This window comes from Heterodontus francisci, chromosome 23 (genome assembly GCF_036365525.1).
Source record: "Heterodontus francisci isolate sHetFra1 chromosome 23, sHetFra1.hap1, whole genome shotgun sequence".
NCBI classification, from domain to species: Eukaryota; Metazoa; Chordata; class Chondrichthyes; order Heterodontiformes; family Heterodontidae; genus Heterodontus; species Heterodontus francisci.
Window position 1 is genome coordinate 55,714,137 of NC_090393.1, and position 17,148 is coordinate 55,731,284.

General features: G+C 41.6%; 1 protein-coding gene across 3 annotated transcripts in view; it reads left to right on the forward strand.

Moving 5' to 3' along the window:
- The window catches only part of hira (histone cell cycle regulator a), a 110,889-nt gene that overhangs the window by 3,647 nt on the left and 90,094 nt on the right, over positions 1–17,148 (forward strand). For all 3 annotated transcript variants that reach the window (XR_010977292.1, XM_068055342.1, XM_068055343.1), the window contains exons 2-5: positions 12,772–12,834; positions 13,441–13,551; positions 15,022–15,112; positions 15,604–15,698. Coding sequence is in view for 2 of the 3 variants with exons in the window: in XM_068055342.1 (XP_067911443.1) it covers positions 12,772–12,834; positions 13,441–13,551; positions 15,022–15,112; positions 15,604–15,698 (360 nt within the window). In the remaining variant the exon portion in view is untranslated. The remainder of the gene's footprint in view (positions 1–12,771; positions 12,835–13,440; positions 13,552–15,021; positions 15,113–15,603; positions 15,699–17,148) is intronic.

Consider the following 17,148-nt stretch of genomic DNA (forward strand, 5'->3'; position numbering starts at 1 on the left):
TCAATAAGATCATGGCTGATCTGCAGACCTGAGGCAAGCTTAAGTCCAGTGATTTATGTTGAAGCCCTTGATGGGATTGGTTCTTTATAATTTATTTACACATGAATACAGGATTTAGTGGTTTATTTTGCTCTTTCTGTTGCTTTATGTTGATGTATAATTTCTGGTTTAGCCTCAGAAAGGGGTTGAAGAAATGGGTTACATTAGTTCCGTTTTCTGTACTTGGAACTTGCTGTTGTGCTGTACTCCAATGGGAAGATTAAACATAGTGCGCCATGGATTAATGTGATGCCAGTCTGTTGTATCAATGACAGCTTGCAACTACATAATACCTTTTAAAATTGAAAAATGTCCTAAGGCCCATCACAGAGGCATGAGGGGGAATAAAAATGGATATTGAGCCATAGGAGAGATTAGGGGAAGGTTTGGTGAAAGAGGCTGGTTTTATGGAGGGTCTCAAAGGTGAGAGGACAGTAGTGGTTCAGGAAGGAAGCTCTAGAGAATGGGACCCAAGCAGCTGAAGGGATGGCCAGCATTGGTGGGATGAAGGACGGGGGAATGTCCAAGAGGCTGGAAACTTAGGTTTGGGGAGAAGGCTAATGGGGTAGGAGGAGGTTACAAGGATAGGGTGGCATGAGGCCTTGAAGGGATTTCAACATCCCATTTGGTTTTAAAGTGCTTCCCGCAGTATTTGAGCTAACTGGATAGTTCCAAGGCTCTGAGTACAGGGCAAATTGGCGTTCTGTTAATGGATTAATGTTAATGGGTTAATGTATGTTCATGTGTATAAATTCTGCATATTGTAAATGACAAAAAGTTATACTATATCCACTTGAACTGTGAAAAACAGTCAGTAACTTGCTTTTTGTCTGGTGAAAGGATTTTAAGACATGGAATGCTATGCCATTAGTTGCAGTAATGGGAGCAATTTGAGGTGACAGAATTCGTGTATATTAGCAATGCAGTGTGTCAACTTGGCTCAGTGTTGGTAATTTTCTTGCTGCTGGGTCAGGCGATTGCGCTATGAGGGAGTAATCTCCAAAGAATTTCAAGAGCCCCAATTCTTATTGCAAAATATATATTGGGTTAGGATTAGGCTTGGCTGGGATTTCTCCCTCCACCTTGATTGAATGTTCACTGTTGCGAGTCACACATAAAGATTGGTCACTTGAGTGAGGTAATGGAAGATAGCTGGCATGCTCGGGAACTTAGCCCAGCAACAGCCAGCACCTTTTTAGATGGGGTGTGGTAAAAGGAGAGTAGAATGTTGAATATTTCCTACCTGCACATCCTGACACCGTTTGCTATTTTCTCTCCATAGCATCGTTCTCTGGTAATATTTCTATATGGATCAACTGGGACATAATCTTTACTGTGATTTATACTTTGGTGCTTTTCCAGACCATGGATTTAACATTTGATCATAATGTATTTGTCCATGAACCTTGAAATAACGTTCTAGGCTTTGCTGTTAGTTTAAACATTTTTTTGTTAGTTTGCTGTCAGCCCATTCCTTAATTCACATGTTGAGAATTGAGAACTGAAGCCTTGTTTTTACTTAGAGTTTCAGGTATGGCTTCTGTACTTGGGGGCTGTGTGTATATTTGTATTGACAAAAGGAATGTATTGTGTGCCAAGGTAGTTGTTGACAAATACAAGTGATTTTTGTCAAGTCAGTTGGTTGTTCGATCGTGCGAGCCCTTAAATCGACCCATCTTCTTTAAGTGTTGGTCTGTGGCCGATCTTCTTGTCTGCTGGTAGCCTAATACTAACATCTGCAGCCATTTGGACTATTTACCAGATTATAATCACACCGTTTCATTTAGAAAGTGAATTTTAAAGGGACCCTAAGATGCATGTCTTGAGAGTTTTGGTTCAGTCTATTCCTTTTTTATCACTTATTAGTGATATACAACATAACTGGGGCACCCCAAGGTCATCAAATTTCTGTATCTGTCAACTTGCTAGTTGCCGTATTCCCTTTGAAGAGCTGTGGGATATTTGTGTTTGTTAAATGCATTATATACCTGCAAATTGTTGTCGGTTTCTCTCAGTGAGGAGAGCTTGTACACCATGTTCTACTGTTTTTGCAGTGAAGAGTGTGGTATGAGGGCATGTCTATGTTAGCTCAAAGAATTCCACAGGCATTGTGATATGATTTACCTTTAAAGATGTGTCTCTGAATCTTCAATTGATTGAGTGGTGGCTTCCTGACCTCATTCTTGAGCTATTGCCTGGAATATGCTCAAACTAGAGTGTCTTATTTGCACAGCAGATCCCACTGGACTGTAGTGCTTGAGAAAGCTCTAGTTATTTTAATTTGTTTCTCATACTATCGGTGAATGTAAGAATTTACTGTGAGGGATGATCTTGCTGCTGAATGGAGTTGTTTTGGATGAGACGCTAAACCTCTTGGGTGAACTTAAAAGATCCCGTGGCACTACTTGAAGAGGATGGGCGTTCTCCCCAGTGTCCTGGTCAATATTTCTTCCTCAACTAAGATCACTAAAATGGATGATTTGGTCATTATTACATTGCTGTTTGTAGGACCTTTCTGTGTGCAAACTGCTTGTCATGCTTCCTACATTATAAGTGGCTGTACTTCAAAAGTGCATCATTAGCTATAAAATGCTTTGGGATGTCCTGATGTTGTGAAAAGCGTGATATATATGCAAGTTCTTTTTTTTCTTTCATGCATTTAGCAGCAATTGTTGTTGCTTAATGCTTCCAGTTCAGGTATATCATCAGTTAGATACACAGTGAAGCAACTTCTGCTTTACTCCAACAGCTCACTGAACCTTAATCGCAGAAGAAGGTTGCCTGCGGCACCAGTATGAATGTTTCCATTGCTCTCACCACCCTATTCATTGAGTGAGAATTGAAATTTATTCTCAAATAATGAAGGTTGTTGATGAAGGTTATGTGGTGCATGGTATATATATGGATTTTCAAAAGTCATTTTATGATGTATCATATGTTAGCCTTGTTTGCAAAATTGAAGCCCATGGGATTTAAGGGCCAATGGCTATGTTGATACAAAATTGACTAAGGAGCAGAGAGTAGTAGTGAATGGTTGTTTTTCAGACTGGATGGAAGTGTGCAGTGGTGTCCCGCAGGAGTGGGTGTTGGGACCTGTACTTGGGTATACAGGGCAGAATTTCAAAGTTTGCAGATGACATGATTAGATTATGATTAGAGATACAGCACTGAAACAGGCCCTTCGGCCCACCGAGTCTGTGCTGACCATCAACCACCCATTTATACTAATCCTACACTAATCCCATATTCCTACCAAACATCCCCACCTGTCCCTATATTTCCCTACCACCTACCTATACTAGTGACAATTTATAATGGCCAATTTACCTACCAACCTGCAAGTCTTTTGGCTTGTGGGAGGAAACCGGAGCACCCGGAGAAAACCCACGCAGACACAGGGAGAACTTGCAAACTCCACACAGGCAGTACCCAGAATCGAACCCGGGTCCCTGCATCTGTGAGGCTGCAGTGCTAACTACTGCGCCACTGTGCCGCCCATATAACATGGAAAGGCAGTAATCAGTGGGAAGGATAGTAACAGATTTTAGGAGCATAGACTAGTGAAATGAGCAGACACACACAGCAGATGAAATTTAACTCAAGTGTGAAGTGATTGATTTTTGTAGAATGAGGTGAGCCAACGTAAACAGTTAAAATTTTAAAGGGGTTGCAGGAACAGAGAGCCCTGGAGGTGTATATTTACAAGGCTTTGAAGGTGGCAGAACAAGAGAAAGTTGTCTTTTTAAAAGAAAAAGCATATGGAATCCTTGGCTTTATAACTAGAGGCATAGAGTACAAAAGCAAACAAGTTATGCTGAACCTTTATAAATCCCTGGTTTGGTCCCAACTGGAGTATTATGTCCAATTCTGGGTAAAACATTTTGGAAGGATGTGCAGAGGAGATTTGCTGGAATGGTACCAAGGATGAAAGTCTTCAGTTATTTGGAGAGACTAGAGAAATTATGTTCTCCTTGGAGCAAAGAAGGTTAAGTCAAGATCTGATAGAGGTGTTCAAAATCTTGAAGGGCTTTGATAGAGTAAATGAAGGGAAACTGTTTCCGGTGGCAGTAAGGTTGGTAACTAGAGGACACAGATTTAAGATGATTGGTGAAAGAACCAGAAACGACATGAGAAAATATTTTTTTACATATCGAGTTGCTATGATGCAGAATACACTGCTTGAAAAGGTGGCAGCAGCATATATAATAATATCTTTCAAAAGGAAATTTGATAGATACTTGAAGTGGAAAAATTTGCAGGGCTATGGGGAAAGAGCAGGGAAATGGGACTAATTGGATAGCTTTTGCATAGAGCAGGCACAAGCTAGATGGACTGAATGGCCTCCTTCTTGCTGTATCATTCTAAGCTGCAAATGCTGGAAATTTCAAACTAAAAATAGAAAATGCTGGAAATACGCAGCAGTTCTGTACGTATCAGTAAAGTGAAAAGCTTCCTCTGATAAAGGCTACACACCTGAAATGTTATAACTTGTCTTTTCTCCTCAGAGATGCTTAGCTGCTACCCATTTTCTAATTTATGCTGGAATTTCAAACCAATTTGTGGTAATCTGTATGATTTAATAAAATCACCACAGTATTTGGGCTGAAAGGCAGTGTATAGAGCAGTGTCCCCACTAACATCACCTCCTCTCGAAGGCAATAATTCTAATATTCTAAAGTTGTGGATTTGCATTGCGATTTAAATATGCTGGGGAAATTGCAGATGAAGTGTAATGGGTGTGCTGGAGCAGTTTATTGCAGGCTGGGTGCACATGTGTTTCTGAAAGGAGAGATTGGCTTTGAGTTTTGGAAGAGCAGGGGATTCCAGATTTCTGTTACCCTTTGAGTGAAAAAGTGCTTCCTGATTTCCCTCAATGGCATAGCTCTAATTTTAAGACCATGTTCCATCATTCTTGTTTCTCCTGCTTGAGGAAATAGAGTAGATACAGAGAAACTATCAATTCCTTTTAACATTTTAAATAGTTCAAACAGATTACCCCTCAGTCTTCTATACTGATGGGCATACAAGCTAAATTTATGTATTCTCCCCTAATATTTTATCCCTCTCAGCCTGGTATTATTCTGGTGAATCTGTTCAACCCCTTCCATACTCCAGGTGCAGTCTCAATTGTACAATTGAAGCAAGATGTCTTTTCTCCTGTACTCAAATTCTCTTGCAATAAAGGCCAACATGCCATTTGCCTTCCAAATTGCCTGCTGCACCTGCATGTTAGCGTTCAGTGACACCCGGGTCCCTTTGGACATGAACACTGCCCAATTTCACCATTTTTGTATTTCTGTTTTTCCTACTAAATTTGATAACCACATTTTTCCACATTATATTCCATCTGCCACGTTCTTGTCCACTCACTTAGCCTGTCTAAATCCCCTTGAAGCCTCTTTTCATCCTCCTCGCAACTCTACACCTAATTTTGTGTCATCAGCAAACTTGGAAATATTACATTTGGTCCTCACATCCAAATCATTGATATAGATTGTTAATAGCTGGGGCCTAAGCACTGATTCTTGTGGTACCCCACTAGTCACAGCCTGCCAACCTGAGTGACCCGTTTATTCCTACTCTCTGTTTTTTGGCTGTTAACCAATTCTCAATCCTTCTGGTATATTATCCTCAATCCCTTGTGCTCTAATTTTGCTTACTAACCTCCTGTGTTGGACCTTATCGAAAGCCTTCTGAAAATGCAAATACATCAGATCCACCTGAAACAGTTTCCCCTTATTTCTTCTGCTAGTTACATCTTCAAACAACTCCAACAGATTTGTCAACATGATTTCCTTTTCATAAATCCATGTTGATTCTGCCCAATCCTACGATTATTTTCTAAGCGTCCAGTTATCACATCCTTTATAATAGATTCTAGCATTTTCTCTACTGATGTCAGGCTAAAAGATCTGTCGTCCCAGTTTTCTCTTTCCCTCCTTTCTTAAATAGTGGGGTTACATTTACTACCTTCAAATCTTCAGGAACCACTCCAGAATCTATAGAATTTTGGAAGATGATCCAACCAATGCATCCACTATCTTTACAGCCACTTCTTTCAACACTCTGGAATGTAGATCATCAAGTCCAAGAGATTTATCAACTGTCAGTCCCATTAATTTCTGCAGTTTTTACTTTTTTTACTAATACTAATTTCTTTCATTTCCTCATTCTCGCTAGTCCCTTGGTTCTCCATGTTTCTGGGAGGTGTTTTGTATCTTCTTCTGTGAAGACAGACACAAAGTATTTGTTTAGTTTCTCTAACATTTCCTTATTCCCCATTATAAATTCCCCTGTCTCTGCCTGTAATGGCCCACATTTGTCTTTTCTAATCTTTTCCTTTTTACATACCTATAGAAGCTTTTATAGTCTGTTTTTATATTTCTCGCTAGTTTACTTTCAAATTCTGTTTTCCCTTTCTTTATCAGTTTCTTGGTCATCCTTTGCTGAATTCAAAAATGCTCCCAATCCTCAGGCCTACTGCTTTTTTTTGGCAACTTTATAAACCTCTTCATTTGATCTAATACAATCTTTAACTTCTCTTGTTAGCCATGGTTGGATCACCTTTCCTGTTGGGTTTTTGTGCCTCAATGGAATGTGAATTTGTTGTAAACCATGTATTAACTCTTTAAATGCTAGCCATTGCTATCTACCGTTATACCTTTTAATGTAGTTTCCCAATTTACCACAGCCAGCTTGCCAGTTACACCTTCGTAGTTCCCTTTGTTTAGATTTAAGACTCTAGTTTCGGATTGAACCACATCACTCTCAAACTTCAATTAAAATTCCATCATATTATGGTCATTCTTCCCTAAAGGCTCTTTTACATCGAGATTGTTAATTAGCCCTTTCTCATTGCACAGTTCTAGATCTAAAATAGCCCGTCCTCCAGTTGGTTCCGAAACATACTGTTCTAGAAAACCATCTCATATACATTCCAGGAATTCATCCTTCACAGCATTAGTGCTAATTAGGTTTACTTGGTCTTTATGTAGATTGAAGTCCCCCAAAATTACTGTATTACCCTTGTTACGTGCACCTCTAATTTCCTAATTTATACCATGTCCTACATTACCACTACTGTTTGGTGGCCTATAAACAACTCCGATCAATGTTTGCTGCCCCTTGCCATTTCTTAGCTTACCCAAACCCATTCTTCATCTTGATCTTTCAATCTAAGATCCTCTTTCACTAATGTACTGATCTCAGCCTTTAATAACAGCGCTAACCCACCTCTCCTTTTTGCCTATCCTTCCTAAATGTTGAATACCCTCGAACATTCAGTTCCCAGCCTTGGTGACCTTGCTGCCATGTTTCCGTAATGGCAATTAGATCATTACTTTTTATTTCTGTTTGTGCTGACAGTTCATCTTCCTTGTTGCAAATGCTGTGTGCATTCAGATAGAGTGCCTTTAATTCTGTCCTTTTATTATTTTCGCAACCTCTAGCCTTATCTGCTGGCACACTTTTAAGTTTGTTACACTCTGACCGTCCTGCCACACTTAGATCATTAATTCCCTTATCGTTACCTTGCTCTGTTGCCTTCTGTCTCTTTAAATTATCACGTCTTCCCTCACTTGATCCCTTGCTCCCCTATTTAGTTTAAAGCTACTGACCTAGTTAAACAACTCGCCAGAACACTTGTCCCAGCAGAGTTCAAGTGAAGCCTGTCCCAACGGTACAGCTGCCACATTCCCAGTACTGGTGGCAGTGTCCCATGAATAGAAATCCATTTCTCCCGCACCAATCTTTGAATCATGCATTTAACTCTGTAATCTTCTTTACCCTACTCCAATTTGCTCATGGCTCACGTAATAATCCAGCAATTATTACCTTTGATGTTCTGCTTTTTAATTTAGCCCTCGCTGCTCATGCTCCCTATGTAGAACCTTTTTCCTAGTCCTATCTATGTCGTTGGTACCCACATGGACCAGGACAACTAGATCCTCCCCCCCCCCCCCCCCCCCTCCACAGCAGGTTCCTCTCCAGCCTTGAGCAGATTTCCCAACCCTGGCACTGGGTAGGCAACACCATAACGCAAAGCTCACCACTCCCCCCCCCCCCTCCCCATACCCATCAGAATGCAGAGTTCACCCCTTTTCCCACACCCCCATACCCAAAGTGCAGAGTTCACCCCTTCCCCACCTCGGCACCAGCTTTCCCTGGACGGGAAAGTGAAGGCGTGTGAGTGCCGCACGTCACGCTGAAGATCGGGAACTGAAAGTGAGATCACTGTGGCTTACATTTTAATTCATGCAAAGATGTAATTTACATATGCTAACTCAGGACCCGTCGCAGAGCATTGCAAGGGCCACCAAGGCGCTTCCCCGCCACTGGGAAGATCGGGCCGGCAATCCTGCCGTCGGGTTCTGTAGCGGCTGCTGCTGCTCCAATTTTCAAGCCCCCCCCACCCCCACCCCCCCCCCCCCCCCCCCACCCCTGCCACAGAACCTGACATTGAGCTGGGAACAAAATCCAGCCCAGGGAGTGGGGATGAAGGCTATGCACTCAGATTGGCAGGATGTGACAAATGGTGTTCCCCAGGGAACTGTACTGGAACCTCAACTTTTCACCATATTTATGAATGACTTGAATGAAGGAATAGAGAATTGCAATGTTTATTATCCATGTTTGCAGAATAAACTGAATCAGGAGGGACAGTAAATAGTATACATGGGAGCAGGATGTTGCAAAGGCAGATGGCGTTCAATGTGGTGGGCAAGTGTGAGGTTATGCACTTTGGATCCTAGGAAGTTAAGTAGAAGTATTTTCTAAATGGGGGGGTGGTGAGGGGTGTACTCTGCACTCTGATGGGTATGGAGGGGAAAGGGTGAACTCTGCACTCTGATGGATATGGAGGGGAAGGGGTGAACTCTGCACTCTGATGGATATGGAGGGGAAGGGGTGAACTCTGCACTCTGATGGGTATGGAGGGGAAGGGGTGAACTCTGCACTCTGATGGATATGGAGGGGAAGGGGTGAACTCTGCACTCTGATGGGTATGGAGGGGAAAGGGTGAACTCTGCACTCTGATGGATATGGAGGGGAAGGGGTGAACTCTGCACTCTGATGGATATGGAGGGGAAGGGGTGAACTCTGCACTCTGATGGGTATGGAGGGGAAAGGGTGAACTCTGCACTCTGATGGGTATGGAGGGGAAGAGGTGAACTCTGCACTCTGATGGGTATGGAGGGGAAGGGGTGAACTCTGCACTCTGATGGGTATGGAGGGGAAGGGGTGAACTCTGCACTGTGATGGGTATGGAGGGGAAGGGGTGAACTCTGCACTGTGATGGGTATGAAGGGGAAGGGGTGAACTCTGCACTCTGATGGGTATGGAGGGGAAGGGGTGAACTCTGCACTCTGATGGGTTTGGAGGGGAAGGGGTGAACTCTGCACTCTGATGGGTATGGAGGGGAAAGGGTGAACTCTGCACTCTGATGGATATGGAGGGGAAGGGGTGAACTCTGCACTCTGGGTATGGAGGGGAAGGGGGTGAACTCTGCACTCTGATGGGCATGGAGGGGGGTGGGGAGGGGTGTACTTTGCATTATGGTGTACTGTTTGCAGGGCTGGCAGCCTTTATAAACGGCGCCAGCACCTGCTCCTTCAACAGGTGATGCCGTGAACAGTGTCGCTGAGGCCACCCCTACCATGTGATTTGGGGGGGTGGTTGGTGGGCGGCCGCTGTCAATATGTAAAGTGGCCGCCCACCCGCATAATCGCGGTGGTGCAGGTCCCGTTGGGGACGGCCGCCATGTTCCGCGCCCGGGCGGGATTAAAAAATCCAGCCCGTCTCCTATCTCCCAACCAATTTCCAATCCAGGTCAAAAGGTTACCTGCTATTCCATGCTCTAACTTTTTCCAATAATCTTTTGTGTGGAACCTTATTAAGTGCCTTCTAACTATCCATATAGACACCCTCCATAGACACTCCTTTATTAGTAACTGTCTCAAAAAATTTAACTAAATTAGTCAGACGTGTTTACCTCTTCATAACTCTTTCTGATCAGCTCATATTTGTCCAAGTGATCAATCACGCTATCTCTAATTACAAAATCCAGTAGCTTGCCCATAACTGATGTAAAACGGACAATTCTATAATGACCTTGTTTTTCTCTCTTCCACCTTCTTAAATAATGGAGTGACATTAGCAATTTTCCAGTCTAATAGCACAATTCCCAAATCAAGAGAACTTTGATTATATCACTAATGCTTCTGCAATTTCTTCACCTACTTCTTTTAATACTCCTGGGGTGGAAACCATCGCGTCTTGGAGATTAATTTGTTCTTTGTCCCATTATTTTTTCCCATTAGCATTTAAAAAATCTAATAATGAATACAGCTCCTCCCCTTAATTTATTTTTGGATTTCCTTCTATTACTGTACTTTATCCTTTTGCTTTACAGTGAAAACAGATGCAAAGTACTCGTAAAATAAATCTGCTGTTGCCTTGTTACCTATTACCTAGCACTGTACAGTATAATTCTATTCTTCTTCCAAACCTGGGTTGCTACTGGAGAGAACAGTTTGAATAGTTTAGCACTAGGGCAAGGTCCTGTTACTACTGTAGGCATTAATGAGAGTACCAAGGTAACAGAAAGCGCATCTTGCAAGAAGCAAATCGAACATTGAAGCATGTTGGCATAAGTGTAATTTTTGGTATTTTTTTTGGTTTTAAGACACTAAATAAATGTTGTGGCTTGATCTTTCTCCTTCTGAAAATTAGTGCCAAGCTATATTCTTTATCAGCTCACATCTCCCTTAGCCCACTCTTTTACTCTTAATATGTTTATAATTTTATTACTGTTAACCTTTATATAACTTGCCAGATTTTTTTTGTGTTTCCCTTTCACAGTTCCTCGTACTTTCTTTGCAGCTCTTTGTGGTTTTCCATATTTTTCTGAGCCCACTGGATTATCACTTCTCTTAACATTTGTGTTAGTCACTCCATTTAGCACTCCATCTTATCTCGCATGGTGACCATGGTTACTTGACTGTACAAGTGCAACATTTCATCTTTAGGGGTATTGTGCTGTACTAAACACTCTTTGAATACCTCTCAGTTTCCCTGTGGGTTTACCTGTTAACAGCTTAGCCAGCCCAGTTTAACATGTTTACCATACATCTAATTTCTTCAAAGTAAACCTTACTTAAGTTCAAACCTTATTTATGTGATCTATCTCCTTCTCAAGTTGAATGTCAAACTCTGTCATGATTGTTCACAAAATGCTCCGTTACTGCCAAGATTGTTAATTAAATCTGACTCGTTACTCAGAATGGTCACTGTTTGCAGTATATGATATAGTTTGACACTAAGATTGAGAAGGAGAAAGATCAAGCCACATCATTTATTTAGTGTATTAATAGCAAAAAAAAATCAAAAATTACACATGCCAATAAACTTTAATATTTGATTTGCTTCTTGTTACCTCAGTACACTCAATGCCCACAGTAATAACAGGCCTGTTACAGACAGGACTTCACCCTAGTGCTAAACCATTCAAACTGTTCTCTTTAGTTGCAACCCAGGTTTGGAAGAAGAAAGAGTAGAATTGTATTGTAGGGTGTTTTCTCCTTTTAGACGGATGTTGTATGGAAAATTTGACACACCCAAGATACTGAAATCTTAGTGATGGAGTATTGTAAGGTTTTGAATACGCTGTTCAGTGAAGTCTTGGACGGCTGTCTTGAATTTATTTGAAGTGACAGGTTTTGAAGAAAACAAAAAAAGTTCTGTCACTCACTATTAAATGAAGGTGAAAAAGGAAAGATGACTTAATGTTTTTGGCAGGCATGCTTCATTTGTTTAGATGTAAGCTGTCCACTTGAGTCAGTAACCTGATCAGCCTGCTGTGATTTTCCAGCATTTTCTGTTTTATTTCAGTTTTCCTGCATTCACAGAATTTCATTTTGTGGAAGTCGTGTTGAAGTCTTTTGGATAAACATACAATATCGTGCAAGAGGACGGAATTGATCGGAAATCATTTTGATAGTTCAATAATGTATTAGGCAGGGTGGTCGTTCAAGAGAATTTTAATTGCCCTGAGTTCAACTCGGATCTGGCAAATTATCTTCAGCTCAGAACTTGTGCAAAACTGGCTCTTTACTGTGGATATTAAACAGGGCTGGTAAGAGACTGTTCATAACTCAGTGCTACAAGTGACCTTGAGACTGCAATATAGACCATAACGTCGCTGGTATTGACGCTGGGACACTATTCAGTGAAAGTTAATGTATTGAATGCACCGAACTTCAGGGTGGCTGATTTTAAGCCATCAAAACGGAAAGGGGAAAATAATGGAAGGTGAAGCATGAATTGGAAATAGAATTAATTTAAAGTTGTAAAAGAGTGGGTGAAAATTATGTTGAAATAGAAGGTTACTATTAGAACCAAGATCAGTTAGTTTCGGAGATAATCTGGAAGACTTTAAAAATGGGTGATCAGTTTGTAAAAAAAAAGACAAAAAAACATACTAAAACAATAATATAGTGTAAATGGTGAAAATTGCCAAACTAAAAAATGGCAGGGGAATCGGTAACTTTTCTTGGTGTTAATTTGGAAATTTTACCTGGTTATATGGGAGTCGTCAGGGCCTCTAACGAAAGTAAATAATTATCGCTTAGAATGAATGTTGCCTTTTGCATCATTGTGGAACAGGATTGAGTTGTGTACCTCAGATACTGAGCCTGTAAAGCTTCCGTTCAATAAATCTTAATTGTTTATTTCCAGGTAAGCCAATATTTTCCGTGGACATTCATCCCGATGGAACCAAGTTTGCAACAGGTGGACAAGGTAAGAGCGAAGCTGTCGGCTGCTTACCATTTGGTTTAGAGATGGTAAGATTCAGAAGTCATGCAGCTGCTGTCCCTTTCATAATTTGCCTTGTGACCACAAGAAACTACACTAATGATTTGGCAAGTGAGTCTGTTAACCTGGACAGCAGGATGGTTTGTTCTACTGAGTCCTTTATATCATGGATTGTAAGCTATGGATTTCCCATGACCACGTGGCAGCTGTATGCCACCCTGCTGTGGAAATAATAGCCTTTACCATATACAGTGGCCTATGCAAGTGCCCGCTTCCTCTGGGGCTATGAATTGCCAGCCATAGCAATGCAAAGTTGTTTCTCACTATGGCACTTCTGCCCCCTCTGGAGAGATGAATTCCTGCTGTGTCACTCTGTAAGCTGGTTCAGTAGCTCAGAGGTCAAATCATGGTGGTTCAATTCATTGTGAACGTTTTACCTTGGAGATGTACTGTGCAGAGATTTCCACCACCCATGTGCCTGGGCATTCCTGAATGGAACTGAACTACCAACTGTTACTAGAGTTTCATTTTCTCAGTCTATAGTTTTGAAAATAAAATAAAAGTGGCTCAATGTTTAATTTCCACCTACAGGGGAGGATTCAGGGAAGGTTGTCATATGGAACATGCCACCAGTTGTTCGAGAGGAGGACGAGAAGAATGAGACTATCCCCAAAATGCTTTGCCAAATGGATAACCACCTGGGTACATGTGATTATATATGCAAAAAGCACCTTTTGTGTGTCACTCAGGAAGCTATTGCCCAGTATTTCAGTGATCGTTCATATTATTTACTGTTTACAGTCCTCAGAAATTGCATTCCATTAGGAGGGTCCTGTAAAGTTCTGGTTTGTCATGCTATGTGTAAAGGCTTTCTTTGTGAGATATTGAGTTTAAATGTCCCTATCCCCCCGTTAATCCTCCAAATCACTGTCTTCTTAAGGAGTGAAGAATAATCATCCCATTCAGCCAGAATTACTAATTAGGGCGCATCACTCACAATTTCCATTTAGGTTCTTTCAACATTGGTATCTTTTTAACAAAACAAAGTTATTAGAAGTGCTGTGAACCCTCCGTCCCTCGAACCACGCCCCCCCAAAAATTGTGGAACCCACTTTTCTCTGAGATTGCTCTTTTTCCACAACCAGTTATTTCCATCTGACAAGATCAGGGGCGGAATTTTATGCCCCCCCCCAAAAAGTGTGATGGGGGTGGGGGCCGGAAAATGGAGCGAGACGCTCAGGGGGGCCTTTCCTGAACTGCTCATGCCACCATTTTATGCGGGGTGGCAGCGGCGATAACGGCCTACCCGCCTCAGACCAATCAAGGCCCTTAAGTGGCTAATTAATGGCCACTTAAGGGCCTTCCCCGCCCCCATGGGGATTTTACCCTTGGCTGGCGGGTGGCCCAGGCCCGAAAAAAGCCGTCTGTTAAAAGTAGGTGGCTTTCTGACGGCCTGGCGGGGTGGGGGGTGTGCCCTCCTGATTGGGCACCCTGTGCCCGATTGGAGGGCTGCCCCCGACTCCCCAATCACCAGCTCATTCCAGCTCATAGGTGAGAAATCAAGACTATGACATCTTCTGTTTATAATATCAGGTTTATCTATAAATTTGGCTGAATTAACACCTTTAATCTCATTCATTGCAAGTGAAAGCCTTTTTTAGATTTTATTTCACATTTGCTCATTTCTGCACCAATTTTCTCTTGCCTTCTTTAAGGAAAATTGTGTCAGTGTTGGACTATGGCCCTCAGTGCTGGTCAGCCTCTGGTGCTTTGTCCAATTGACTATTATTTCTGTGATCTTTGACACTTTGTGGCAGCAGGCTATTTGACTGTGGGGGAAGGACATCCCAGCCAAGCCGTCTGTCCTCACCCGTTGCTTACACCTGCACACTTCCAGCCTGTGTCCTTGGATAGTGAATGAAAACCCTAGCCCATTTTTCTCTTCCGAACTTGGGTGCAGTGGCTCAATTGGAAGGCCTCTTCCACCACATATAACTCAGCACAGACTTGAGATCGAACTTTGGAGCCTCTGGTCTATGTGGCTGAGCCACTTGCTGGATAAACCTGCTGAGCGCTCATGTTTTTTTATTTAATTAAAACTTTATTTTGGATCCCTTGTATTCTTGCAGATAAAAAGAACATTGCTAATATTTGTCTATTGTTTTCTTGCAGCCTGTGTGAATTGTGTGCGCTGGTCTAATAATGGATTGTACCTGGCATCAGGTGGAGATGACAAATTGATCATGCTATGGAAGAGAGCTGCGTAAGTATCTCTGACTGCTTTATCACTGCAAGCTTTGTGAATATATACACCCCAATCAATGGCTTTCAGTAGTTGAGTTTAAAACAAAATGTAAAATTATGTGCAAGAATGAAATGAAGATGAGTGCTAGTTTACGCAGGTAACCACTAGATCCATGTTACATTGTAGTGCTGTGCATTCAGGGAGATCTGGTGGATTCAAATTGTGGTATAATGTTTTATATAATGGATGTGTCCAGTACATCCATATTGTACTGTTGTCAGTAGCCAATAGCTGAATGAATATCAGCAACATGTAAACCATTTGAAACTGTCAAGTTGTGCTTGTACTGAGAGATGAGAGTGGGCAACTGTTAGTCTGTAGCATATATAATAAACTAATACATCCATGCTTGATATATGGTATCCGAGCTTATTTGATAGCTTTCAATTTCAGTGTATAGAATCTAATTATGGCGTGATATGTGGTAACCATGTGATCACTTTTTACAGGTATATCGGACCAAGCAATGTCTTTGGCTCCAGTAGCAAGCTAGCTAATGTGGAACAGTGGAGATGTGTTTCTATCCTCAGAAGTCATACAGGAGGTACGAGTTGAAGGTCATGTTCTATTTGTTCTCATGAGTTCGGGCAGTGAAAGACAGTTGGATTTTTTCCAGACAGCTTTTGCATAATGCGACTGGGCTCCCCGATCTTCAGTGAATTTATTTAGTGAGTAGCTACACTATGTAAACTGGAAAAGTCTCAACATTGACCCTCAGTCAGTGCTGAGTTAGCTGATATAAGTAGGTGGTACAGGCCATACATTTGGCTTTGACCCATTGGCATATGGAAGGGATAATTATCCACCGTTTCTATTCCTGATCTCAATCCATTAACTTCGCTGGAGGTGCATGTATGTGGATGTTAGCTGAGGCCAAGTTTGTCTTTGAAGATGACAGCTTCCTGCAACTGAGTGGTCCATCGGTACTCTCTGTTTAGGTTCTCAAATAGTGGCCAATTGGACAAGTTACTGGCGAACAGCCAGTGCCTGTCCAGCTGTGCACTGGCAGTGTGTAAGTGGAGCGAGGGGAGGAAATTGGTGAGTGAAGAATAAAATTAATTTGACAATGGAATGAGGTAAGAGTTTGTCCATGGCTGTACTTGACTTCACTATGCTGTCAGGGAAGGTATTAAGCAAAAGCAGGTATTTCTTCAAAGAAGGAAATTGACAGGCTATTGGTTATTCTTGCAGAGCTTTTTAGAAGCTAGCTGCTACAAAACAGCATTGGCTGCAGTATACTTTATTTGCAGCTAGACCTGACTGGTGAGAATAGAGACTCTGACAAATTAAGGACTTTTTTAGGTGACAATCTTGTCAAGTGGCGTAACAGTTAGCCAGAGGCGGTTGTAAGAGCAGATGCCACTTGCAAATGACCTGAACGGTGACTGGGAGCTAAAATACTTGGAGCTGTCTGATTCCTAGTGAGCTCAGGATTTGCAAAAATAAACTGCAAACATTACAGCACAAACTTGGATTTGGCTGGTGTAAGAAATGGAGAAATTCTGTTTTGTTTTTAACGTTCAGAGGTAAGGCACAATGCTGGGCAAAAACAATTCATAGGAATTACATTGATTGAAAGAAGACCCTTTTGGCCCATTGTACTTATGCTGGTGCTTGCTCTTCTGGAGGAACTATCTAATCCCATTTCCTTGTCTTTTATTTCTGTATCTTTTTATATTCTTTTCAAATACTTGTCTAATTTCCTTTTCAACATTGTTATGGTCTCTGCCTGATTAGCCACTTGTGGTAAAGCTCTATTCTAATGGACCTCTGTATGAAAACATTTCTGGTAACTTCACCCTTTTTGTTGTAGTGATCCATAATCTATGTCCCTTTGTTAACAATTCACTGACTAATGGTGGCAATGTTTTCATCATTTACCCTCTCAAAGTTTTCATAATTGTGAGAGCTTTTACATCGTTTTTAACCTCTCAAAGGGCCTTGTGACTTCTCCATTTTAAGTCCTATTAACTTTTTAATACAATGTCCTTTTG